The 12,943-nt window shown below is 36.3% G+C and overlaps 2 protein-coding genes across 3 annotated transcripts in view; both read left to right on the top strand.

Moving 5' to 3' along the window:
• Positions 1 to 5,201, top strand: part of LOC115237025 (guanine nucleotide-binding protein subunit gamma-e) — a 23,529-nt gene extending 18,328 nt beyond the window's left edge. For both annotated transcript variants that reach the window (XM_029809778.1, XM_029809780.1), the window contains one exon: positions 4,095 to 5,201. In XM_029809778.1, the coding sequence (XP_029665638.1) occupies positions 4,095 to 4,200 (106 nt within the window). In that variant the 3' untranslated portion in view covers positions 4,201 to 5,201. The remainder of the gene's footprint in view (positions 1 to 4,094) is intronic.
• A 2,044-nt stretch (positions 5,202 to 7,245) lies between these two features.
• The window catches only part of LOC115237019 (probable chitinase 10), a 41,804-nt gene continuing 36,106 nt past the window's right edge, over positions 7,246 to 12,943 (top strand). Inside the window, exon 1 of the mRNA XM_029809772.1 lies at positions 7,246 to 9,898. Within this exon, the coding sequence (XP_029665632.1) occupies positions 9,896 to 9,898 (3 nt within the window). The 5' untranslated portion in view covers positions 7,246 to 9,895. The remainder of the gene's footprint in view (positions 9,899 to 12,943) is intronic.

Raw genomic sequence — 12,943 nt, 5'->3', positions numbered from 1 at the left:
TATTAATTTTATTAATGTATACAAACAATTATTTTCAATCGAGTCAAAAATAATATTTACAATTAGCTTACCTAGATTGTAATTTTTGTCCTTTACACATGTGTATCATACTTGTTTCTACATTCTAGAAAGGGATCGCCAAGCGCTATCTCGCAATTAATTACATCATACTGTTGTATATCGATGCAACTTACGGAGACCTCATTTGTCATGCGCGAAGTGAGACTGACGTTAAGTCTCGTTTTACGTGTCAAAATTAAAATCACCGATAAAACCGATCGTGGGGTGGGTGCGTTCCGGGCTCTCGGTCGCGAAACGCTTTTTCCCATATAAATCATCTCGCACGTTCACATGTATAAAAATATAAAGCAACGCGTAGTCGCGCAGACTGCTGGCGCACAGTCAAGGCTGAATTATGCTCGCGTCCCCGTATTATGTATACATGGTGGGACAGGATCTCCTTGGACACACACTTGGCGATGTATGTCCATCGCGTTTTCCCGCCACGATCACTTTCAGAGACACATAGTAGTGCATAAAGTCGCGATTATGTACATAGGTGTGCGCGAGACGAGGACACCGGAGAGGTGCAATAAACCTGACGCGGGTGCGATTACCGATGACTCAACGCGGCGATGATCGATGATCTAATTGAGCTTAATTAGACGATCGCGGTTGTCGTTTCTTAGCGTTCGCGGTTTCGTCACGCTTTAAACGAAAGGGTGCAGAAGGAGAGATCGCGTAAGGATTATTATTCACGTCCGTTGCAAACCCTCGAGTTAATTATATCCCTCGCGTGTCGCTCTTCGGCTAATGATCGAATGACCGAGTTATTGCGAGATTAAGTTCGCAACACGGGATCGATCGGCAGTCTCGACTTTTCGCAAACAATTATTCTAGAATGAATATGAAATATTTAAAGTGTATATATTTAATTATTAATATTAATTATTTTCCTTGATATATAATTTTTAATATTAATACACTTTGGAATATTAAAATTCGTTGAATATCATACCGAACGAGCAAAAGTATCGCTAACCTGTCGAAATGCGAGCATCCTTGGTCACTTGCGTCGCAGAGTATTTTGCAAAGTCCGGCATTACATCATCGTGACGAAAGCAAAGAGAAGGATCAGGAAGCGGGTGGAAACTTGTATTGTCGCCGCATTATTGGGGCGCGAGATTAGGCCGATCGGCAAGAGATAGAAAAAAAGAAAGAAAAAGACGAAAAGGAGGAGAAGGTGGGAGGAGGAGGAAAGGGGGAGACGCGGCGGGGGAGGACGGGAGCTGTTGCTGCCTTTCACCGTTCGAGAAGTCTCGCGAGGCCGCGGAAATTTTTTTCTTTTTTTTGCTTTCGCCTCAAAAACCGCCACGAGAATCAAGCGTCGACGGTTGTTGAAACGCGTACGGTTCCGCGTCGTTCCGCAAGCGGAAGCACGCGCCGGAAACACAGATCTCGGCGTCTACTTCCGCGCGTCCTGTCGGATCGTCCATTTTCCGCGTCGCGATGATGTTTCTCGCCTCGACAATCGAATTCCGCTTTAATTAAAAGCCGAGATTGTAAATCAGATCTCTCAGAAATCGTGTCAGGCGCGAAATATATCGTTCGCACGATGAGCCGTTGTTGCTCTCGAATTTAGGATGCGACCTCCTTTAAACTCGGCTGAACCCGACGCCTCTTGCCTGTTGCATTCATCGGTACGTAATGTGGGTCGTGTTCCTCCGACACACTCTTGTTTTCGCAACGCTGCGATCGGAGATCTTATACATAACATAAATAAATTGTTAATAGTAATTAGATAAAATATTTAAAAGAATCTGTAATTAAATCGATATTTTACAGGATACGGAAAAATTCTGTATTAAAGAGTATCTACCGTGTATTTTTCGGCTAATGATCGAATGACCGAGTTATTGCGAGATTAAGTTCGCAACACGGGATCGATCGGCAGTCTCGACTTTTCGCAAACAATTATTCTAGAACATAATCATATATATACATATGCACGATATATTTAATTTTATTTTTGAATATGAAATATTTAAAGTGAGATTTATACATTATAAATTTACTCAGCTCTTTACTCTGAAAAGAAAAGATTTTCTCTCTCCTTTTGCTTTGATTTTTATTAATATATTGTCATAATTAATATATTATTGCATCTAATTAATAATTTTTCTTTCGTAACTTAATTATATATATATATATATTTCTCTTGTCTCTCTTTCTCTCTTTCTCGGGAATATTATTCAAAAAGACTTATAATGTTGTATACGGTAAATTAGATACAAGATGTATAAATTAATATATTTCGCGTTTTCAGTCTAAAAAAAAAACGCTTATCAATTTTAAGTTGATTAATTTTAAGAAATCAAGAATTTAATTCAAATGTTTAATGGAACTGGAAATACTGGAATATCTCTCTGCGTGGCATTTTGTCAACCGATAGTTTCACTCTCTCGGTCTTCGTGCATTAAATTGTGACTTTTCCATGAGGCAAGCCATAAAGACAGATGCGAAAGTAAGACAAACCATAAATACGAGCGTGAAGTGAACAGAATCGCATTTATTTCTGCGATAGATTCGCTCGATGGCTCTTACTCGATGTCGCGACGAGAATCGCTCCGATTTCGCGACGCTGACGTTCATTATATAAACGACAACCGATAAATAATAGGCATCGCGGAATCGTGAATCGATAACATTACGACACGGGTGCCGGGGAAGGTCATTCACCCTCGTTTAAAAATTGCGCGATGGACCCTGATAAGTGAAAGTTCGCGATTCCCGCACGAACTCTGATAAATCAAGCACGAGATGCGATTATTGTGTTAACGAAATCAAATTTATAATACATCAAATTTATGTTACGCCGTTACCTATGTAACAAATCAAGATGATTCGAAGAAAATATTCTTTTATTTGGTTGTATAAGAAATCATACTTTCGTTAACATCATGGGAGCTTAGATAAATCACGTCGCTTCCATGCTTTCGTGAGATTCTATTTCACTCTTCATTACATATTTTTTTATTTAAGTCTAAATAATTTTTTTGCGTATTGCAATTTCTTCGAGTTAATAAATAAAGAAATGATGAAAAATTCTTTTTAATTAATTCTGCAATTAATTCTGCATTTATTAAAAAATAAATGTGAAAAGTAACTCTTGTGGCTTTGCCATTTATATTCACAGAAGGTTGCAATTATTATTCGATAAAAAAAAGCTACATGTTTGTGCTGTATTCGGAAATGAAGCGCGTGCGCGCTCGAGGCTTAAGCAACAATGTTGAACGTGATTTTCGATTAGAATTGTATGCAATAAAATGCAGTGAAGGGTTAATGCTTTGCACGCGCGCGCGGCTCACGGGGCTCTCGTATATATCCCGCGGGAAAAAATTCCGCGGATACTTCTCGCGAGCGTTTAGCAACAACAAAGTCCGAAAGCTTCGAGTTGTCGGCGACTCTCCTTGAACGCAAAATCGGGTGCGCGAGCCTGAACCGAGTCCCTTTCACCGACATCGTCGCGTCGAAGCGAGATCGGCCGGTCGGGCTCGCTTCGGTCGCGAGTGGCCATAAAATATGCGGAGGTGCGAGCTTATCGGCGATCTAATAAATCGGTGGTAACGTATCGCGCGTGTAGGTACAAGCATTTCGCGAAAGGTACAAACATTCTGGGAGATCCTGGAAAATGCACGCTGGATCCGAGCCTCCGAGCGAATTGCGAGTGCGAATAATGCACCGGCTGTCGCCGCAAGGCACGCGCGTGATATTGAGATTAAAATAGATTTTGAACGATATCACACACACATATACAGACAATATGTACATAATATACTTCTTTTATATTATTTATTTATTATTTATGATTATATTATTTTAAAGAGTTTAATCAAATTTATTTTATGCTTGAATATTGATTTATGCACTTTATTATTTATTCTTTGAAATGAAAGATTAATTCCATTAAAACAGTCTCAATCGCACGTTTATTGCGCCACATCCTTAGGTAAGCCGTAGAATAATAACGCATGCTGCTAGGTTGCAATTTCAGCATTACGCGCGGCTGACCCTCTTCTTCTTCCTCTTGCCAGAATGCGGGAGTACGTGGAAGAGAATGAGAAGAATGACCCGCTGATACACGCGCCCGACAAGAAGAACAATCCTTGGGCCGAGAAAGGCAAGTGCATAATCATGTAATCGGGGCCAACAGCGGAGGAAGAGCAGCGGAAGAAGAAGGAAGCGTGTATACAAACCGAGAAGAAGAGGAGCCGATCGTTCATCCGCGGCAAAGGGAATCTCAGGCAAAGATTACGAAAAGGAAAAGGGGGAGGTGGAGCGGAAGGAAGAGGAAGAAATGCCGGTAGACGTCCGCTGTGGTTCGATCGCGGATTTATAATGATCGTTGACCGGCCGTCGAAATAAGAACGTGGGGCTATGAATCTATCTCGATCTCGCAGTCGATCCGTTAATCGAAAATCGGACTTTGGCGAATCGTTTACCGGACCGTTCCGTTCCCTCGGGACTGCTTTTCCATCGCGCGGCGTGCGGCTGTGACGCTAATTCTCGATTCGTGTCGTTCTACGAGGTGTATTATCCCTCCCTAATCGTGCCATTATTCGTAACATGATTGTTGTTTGTAAAGATATTTCGAGATAGTCTCGAAGTCCGTGCATCATCGATCGGCACGTGGACGCAGATGAAAAGAGAAAAATGGAAAAAAAAAGAAAGGAAAACGAAGAAAACAAGTCGATTACTCGATCGTACGATCATACGATCGTTATTCGATTTTCCGAAATAGTCGCGATAAAATTCGTGTCAAATTTAATCAGTCTTATATTCGCGTAAAGAATCGAAGAAGAATAGAGACAAGAAATGAAAAGGAAATCGGAAAATCTATTAGGTGAAATACTTTCACTTGGTGGAAGCTGTCGTCTGGATCGATCGACGTCGAATCAATCGCCGCATGCCACGTGACGTCGCGTTGCACATCTCACTCGCCGATGCACTTGCCGTGTAAAACTCTCCCCATTCACTGACGATCTATCATAAATGCAATTTTCTCTAATGTTACATATACATATATACTATACATGACACATACAGTTATTAATATGATAATTATAATTACTCTTGTATATGTATCTCTGCGCGAATTTCTTACCGAAAATATATAATATGACCAGCGACTGAAATTCAAATCCTGTTTTTCGCATCTATCTCAGGAATATAATTACATGCAAAATATCACAATAGACGTCGACTCAATTTTGAATTTTATAAGATCGTTGAACACAATAGAAATCGCTACCGTGGCATTTCATTTCGTCCTCTCTTAATGTCGTCTGACCAATTGCTAACCGTTTCTACTGGCATTTATGATATGCGCACGAGATTTTGAGAATTGCTAAATTTTTTCTCTATGTTTCAATTTCTTATTAACAACTCTTTGTTTTAATTTCTAATTAATCTATATATAATTTTTTTATATGAAGAATATTCTACATATATTAGTACTATTTATATATGAGCATAATTAACAAAAAAAGTGAATTATATGAAAATATTTTGTTTATTTACTATTGTTATAAAAAGAATGGTAATGTCAATATAAAAATCTGCCAAAATTATTACAAATTTGTAAGTCAATTTCTAAAGAAAAAGTACATGCATTATTACATATATATTATTTGTAGAATTCTTTAAATTAATTTATGATTTCTAAACAGTATGTGACAAATGAAGTGTGATATATACGTATGACGTACTATATAAAAATGAAACTGTTTGGAACGCAAATATAGTTCATAAATTAAAGAGTACGAGAAATTTAATTTACAAAATTATATACATTTTAAGAAGAAATGTTTTATTTTTTATAAAGTGTGCTTAAGTAGACTTGCTTATAGTTTCGATTTGATTTTTTATACGTATAATGGATGTGCATATAAATTTTTAAAAATTTCTTTCTTTTTTTACAGAGATATTTAGAGATGAAGTATCGTTATCAATAATTATAATTATCCATTAATAGTTATACATTATATAGTTATTAATTGTTGTATATTATTTATAGGAGGATATTTTACATTAACTAATCATATTATACACTTCTCTTTCGCAAAGTATAGAACTTGCGGCATAAACAAAAGCTACGTGAACGAAATCACCGATAAAACATGCTTCGAAAGTTATGAGTTTTAGAGACTGTGCTTGATACGTTTGGTTTTGCCGAGTTTTGCGTCCAGCCGTGTCTTAAGAGTTTATCGAAATTATCTTATATAAATCTCATTTAAATGATGGAAGGAGGCTCTCCCCTCTCCATCTATTTTGTTGTGTAATTAATGTATCGTAATTACGTCAGATACTTTAAATCAGGGGTTTCCAGTCACGAGCGTATTGGGTAATCCGCATTGACATGCGGAAAGGAACGTGGGAATAACGTATAACAAATAACTCCCCACAGATGTAATTTTCGAAACCCGATGGTCGCGCTTATTACCACGGTGATCGGCGATTCGAGAGGCAAAAGGTTAACGACCGTTTTGCGGTTAAACTGCAATATCTATACCGCTATCCGAGCACAATTTGTATTTCTCTATAACGTTAATTACACATAGATACCTACGGTTCGTTAAGAGCTGGGAGAAAGGAGAGACGAGGTATTTTCGTACAAGGGGAGATATTAAAATTCTTACACACGTTTCTTACGAACAGCGAGAAGGAATGAAGGAAGAAATGATGAGCCGGGAAGAGATGCGAGAGGAAGAAAATGGCGAGAGTCACTTTCGCCTTTCAAACGAGCGAGTAGAGGATCCGCGAATGGACGACGGATAGCGCGTGCTCTTCGCGACAATTAGCGACGACGCAAATTGGTATCCTCTTTCACTTTCCTTCTCTTCCTGCGAGTCATTGTGCGCGATTAATTCGCGAAATGATTTATACATAATGAGACAGCGCTTCTTACAAGACGCGAGCGTTACAATGCGTACAATTAAATGTCGCTCGAGTTCGATCGGGATACTAGAAGTCATGAATCTTGAAAAACGAGCACTCTTGTTTGTTTGCAGCTAGGTACTTGAAACATGTGTGATTGCCATTATTACGCGATTATTATATTGTATAATGGATGAAAAAATGGAAGAACAGATAGCTTATTCTTTAGAGCGTTTAAAACGACGATCTTTTCTCGTTTACAGGACGTCTTCAAAAGATAATATTCAGAGATAATGTATTCTAAGAAAATGGCGAGAGTCACTTTCGCCTTTCAAACGAGCGAGTAGAGGATCCGCGAATGGACGACGGATAGCGCGTGCTCTTCGCGACAATTAGCGACGACGCAAATTGGTATCCTCTTTCACTTTCCTTCTCTTCCTGCGAGTCATTGTGCGCGATTAATTCGCGAAATGATTTATACATAATGAGACAGCGCTTCTTACAAGACGCGAGCGTTACAATGCGTACAATTAAATGTCGCTCGAGTTCGATCGGGATACTAGAAGTCATGAATCTTGAAAAACGAGCACTCTTGTTTGTTTGCAGCTAGGTACTTGAAACATGTGTGATTGCCATTATTACGCGATTATTATATTGTATAATGGATGAAAAAATGGAAGAATACGGATAGCTTATTCTTTAGAGCGTTTGAAACGACGATCTTTTCTCGTTTACAGGACGTCTTCAAAAGATAATATTCAGAGATAATGTATTCTAGAAGTAATTTGCTATTGATTTTTTTTTTTAGCGAAAGTCTAACTCCAATCTTAATCACTGTATAATTACAACGATACGATCTCAATCAGAGCAGACCAGTAATCAGGGACTATGTACTTATACGGAAGCTCATTAAGTACGAATATCTTCCTTGTATGATAGAGACTTGTTTTTTTTTTATTTTGAAGATAAAACATATGTGTAATAAGATATTCTTTACATACTTTCAAATGCAAAATTATGCTTCATTGAATCGATTATTGCTTTCTCTAGTTTGATTAATTTAAACCATCTCTCTTTTTTTTTAATCGGTAAAAAATTGCAAGAAATAACAGTAAATAATTAAAGGAGTTTGCTAATCCTGACTATGTCTGTGCGAATGCTGAATAAAAGTGCGTTTCATCAGCTCGCGGTAGGACAATGTCACAGATAGTGTGCCTTCCTCACTGGCATTTTGCAACAGCAGTGAGATTTTCACGGCGAGCGACAATTTCTACACGTCTGCAATTCCCAGATGTAAATTCGATTGCCGACTTTCTATATCTTCTATATACTCGCGGGAAATTGCCGCATACACACACACATACATATATACAGAAACGCTGGTTTTAAATCGATTTCAGGAAATTATTTATTACGCTGCATAAACACAATATAAATTATATATTTGTGTATATCATGCACGACCGTTATGTAGACTGATTGCACGATCGCGCTATCGATAACTTGCTGGAACACTTCCCCCAATTATATCTCAAGTGTTGCAACATTTAAATAACCGATCGATTATGTATCAGTCGTTTAGCCAGTCGTGCTTTATATTAAAGTGCAATTTATCTCATGCAATCACAAATTTTATCGATTATCGTATTGTATTATATTTTTGATTTTACTTTTCTAACGTAATTAATATCGCGCTTTAGACAATCATGGAAATTTTATACATTTTTTTATATATCTACCGAAATTCTAATATAACTATAAAACTTTAACTAACTTTTATATTTATGCAACATAAAGCAAAAAATTTTAATATTATAATGCTATTTTTATGTTATTTTCTTCATATATGTATGTTTAATGATCCGAAAATATATGCTTTGTAAATTAAGCAAATTTCTATTTTTATCACATGATATAATTGCATATTGCTAAATTATTATTTATTACATATCTCGCAATAACAACTATAAAATTTCTTCATATATTATTAATAAAATTAATTAATTGGCTGAAATTATTAATTTTATTGGCATTTAGGTAATATTGAAAATAACTGGCCCTGCATCTGACAAAAACAGGAGAATAAATTAAATCTCAGTTAACTATAATTGTTGCATATATGAAAAACATGGAAACAAACAAAGAAACGAAGAATTTATAAAATCTAGCTTTACACATGAGATCGGTTATACTTGAAATTAAATCTATAATATATCTCAGTTTCAATATTCATACCAAAAAGGAAGATGTTATGGACAGTAAGAGTGATTGATATTCACCGTATCTGATGGTCGGCGAAGTCCGGTGCTTTTGCCGATCTTTCGCGCCGTCCTGCGCGACCGATTTCAGCTATAGCTCGCGCTGTCACTTACTATACGCAAAATGAAAGGCGACTTTAATTGCCGTTACGGCTACGACGACGACGACGACGGTAGCGACGACGAAGACGTCGTCGTCGTCGTCGTCGTCGTCGTCGTCGTCGTCGTCTGCAAGTATGCTGCGAAAATGTGTAGTGTGTACGAGAAAGGGAGAGACAGAAAGAGAGAGGGTGCACTCCGTTCAGGGAGTAAAGAAAAAGAGAGAGAGAGAAAGGGGGGGGGGAGAGAGGGAGTGATATAGCTAGAGAGAGGGAAAATAAAAGAGAGTAAGATAGAGAAAGAGAGAAAGAATGATAGTAGGCTTGTTCGCCACACCAGTCAGTGTTTCCCGAACTGCTGTCAGTGACAGTTCCATAATCATGCGGCGGCGGATTTTTGATTATTGATTCATATTGATCCGTAACGAAGAGATTCTTTTTTTTTTCTTTTTTTGCTCCGATAATTTTGTCGTGTTATCTGTTGAGTTTTCCCATCAATTAGACACTGTGTTCGGAAAACTTTTCGTTGATTTTCTGCTTTCGCGCGGTGCTACGAGTCACGAACCCTTGTTGTTTTTGTTGTTTTGAATAATTGGAGTAAATATGGTGAGTACAATTATTTATCACGTTGATTGATTAAGTCATCGTCAAATTTGGATTTTTCGAATAATAATAGATGTAATTTATTATTTAAAATGTAATAGTTTTTTAACACATAAGACTACACATTTATGCTATTAAAAGTCTTATGATATTAAAAAGTTTTTTATATTATTAAAAAATTAGAGTATTATTAAAATATTTCTTGTATTTATTTGAGATGATTATATAATTTTAATTTTATTTTCACTTATATTTTCAGTTTTCTTAATCATATCAAAGAGCAAGTAATATGTCATACAATAATTATATTTATATGTTATTTTTTCAACTTTATTGTTATGTAATGTAACTCGAAAAAGAAATTAGGGAGGGTTAAATTACTATCGCGCCATATTCTTCTATAACTTGCGAATTATAAATAACGTAAATTATATTAAATTTAATCGATTAGAGATAGATAGCAGTTTTCTAAATTACTGGTACGTTAGGTAAGAGAGGATTTCTTCGGCTGTTTCTCATTTTGATCGCCGTCAGAGATCTTTGACGTAAAAAGATTGGTCGAACAATTTGCTCCAATTTTGCGATCATCATGATCGAGAAAGAAAGAGAGACAATTTAAAATCGCTCTCCCGCGACAGAGAGATATTCACGACAGGATGTTCTGCGTCTAACACGTTTCTCTTACACGCGGCTTCATCTTTGAGCCGTTTGATCTTTTTTTTTTTGCACGACGGGGTTATTACATCATGCGTGGATTCATGCGAGACACCGTGGAACCGTTCTGAAAAGAGTTCGATTCAAATGTCGGATTAAAGGTAGATATGCAAGATCGCGATCACTCGCTTGTGTCATTATTAGGACACAGATTTTATTACAGTTGATGATTAAAACGTGCATTTGCGATGGTTTACATTCAAATCATCGACAATATTTACGTCGTTATTTCATCGACGTCGAATTTGATCAACATCGAATTGAGCAAAAAATTTAAAATTAACAAATACAATATATATTATTAAGCGGTGCCGATTAAATTCGTTGTCGATGAAATATTTATTGCTGATTTCGATGTAATCCGTCTGTCCTAGAATGCTTCATAATTACACACATTGATTCTAATCTAAGTTGACTGGAAGCCTATATGCAATTCTACTTATTGGAATTAATTGTGCAATTTATGGAATTTCGAATTTATTATTATTATTATTGTTATGTGCCACGTGTACTTATATGATCTAAAATTATACATTTATATAGTATGATAAATAATGATTTTATCATCATTTGTAAGTTAACTACTTCTTTCTTATTTAATTAGCTTAGAATCTATCAATATTTCAAAGATTTTTTTTTTTACCACGAGTTTATATAGAGAATAAAACTATTTATTTAATCATATTAAATAATTATTTAACAAATCAGTTAGTTAACGTGAAAATATCATAAAGATGTAAAATAAGAATCCCAGAAACATTAATTTTAACGCTAATTATCATAATTGAGATAAACTCATTTATCGAGCAATAAACATCGAGTATCGCTACTTCGAGCTAAATTTCCGGACCTACCCACATTCGCAAAAATCTATCTGTTCAAGATACAGCAACAATATATTTAAATACAATAACGATTTTGCGATGGAAATCAGCGTAGCCGCACGCACACGCATACACACACATCAAGATCTTTGTTGCAGAATCGAGAACTCGTTCTGTCCTTCCGGGTGCTACGTCTCCTCTCACTTTCGTCGTGCGACGACCTCGTTGACGTATTTTTTTTCCCTTTTTTTTTTTTTTTTTTGACATAACGATATAAATCTTAGCCGAACAGCGGCATTGAAATCGCCGAGTAATAGCGTGACGTTTTCGTCGCGCGTGGGCGGGCCTTTTACTTATACAGATATATACGTATGTTTGAATGGACGTACAAAAAAATGGATATATATATCCCATCACAACTTTATTACGTGCCTCGTAACGTTATGTTACAGGATTCACCTGTTCGCGCTGTGAAAGCGCACTTTTGAAGAATGTCTGTGTAATTGAATCAGTAAATCGGTATATCTTTTCGCTTTTCACTTTTCATCTCTTCCTTAATCCCGAGTGAATCTTATCTAATCAAATCTTATTGTTTCGCACTGAATGAAAAAGCGATGTGAGCCCGCGGTTCCGATATATGTGTTAGTGTATAATGCTTTGTTTTCTCTTATTTTATTCTTAGGTAAAAATTAACGAAAATTAATGCAATTGATTTGCTGCTTCAAACTATCTGTAATTTTTTGCGCTGCCTTTTGTCTCGCCATCATTAATCATTTTTTGTCAATTTGTGGCAAATAATATTTTATTTTGCCAAGTATCTCTTTCTCTCTCTCTCATTAAATTATTTTTTCTCTTAGAAAATATTAATATCTTTTTCTACGCATCGGTGCATCTGTATCAATTTATGCAGTTTTAATTAGAAATATTAACAGTTATAATCTCTATCTATTGATCCGCAATCTGTTTTTATTATACTTGTTTTCGATATTAACGGTTATGTTATTTGTCTTTATGTTATCTTTACACTTTATATATTTCTCTTACACAGTTTACACATCACACAATGTCAATATTGCTTTTACTATGGGCATAAATACCGGACAGATTATACGTTCTAATTACGAACGCCGCTTTGCAATCATGCAGGGCGCTATAAATCTCTATCATATAACTTTCTATCTCATCCTGCTACACTTGAGAATATCGAGTTATATGTACGTCGTATAAGTAATTATAATGCTAAAGATAAACTAAGCTAGTGCAGCATTTTTAAACGTTTCTTCCAGGAAAATATCAATATTTTATTTATGAGCGGCAAGATTGATCTTCGGATATTTATTAAGGGGCAATTGTTTATTTCTTTTATTCTATACGAGAAAAATATCTTTTATTATCCGATTCGAAGTCATTCGTGCCTTCGTCGCGATCGTAGGATGCAATGGATTGCGCTGAATTATTAATGAGTGTCGTTAATCGTGACCAACCAGTATAACGGTAAAGAAAAAAAAAA

Source organism: Formica exsecta, unplaced genomic scaffold (assembly GCF_003651465.1).
Source record: "Formica exsecta isolate Colony F162 unplaced genomic scaffold, ASM365146v1 scaffold265, whole genome shotgun sequence".
NCBI lineage: Eukaryota > Metazoa > Arthropoda > Insecta > Hymenoptera > Formicidae > Formica > Formica exsecta.
The sequence above is the reverse complement of the archived record's forward strand: the minus strand, read 5'-3'. Positions and strand labels throughout refer to the sequence as shown.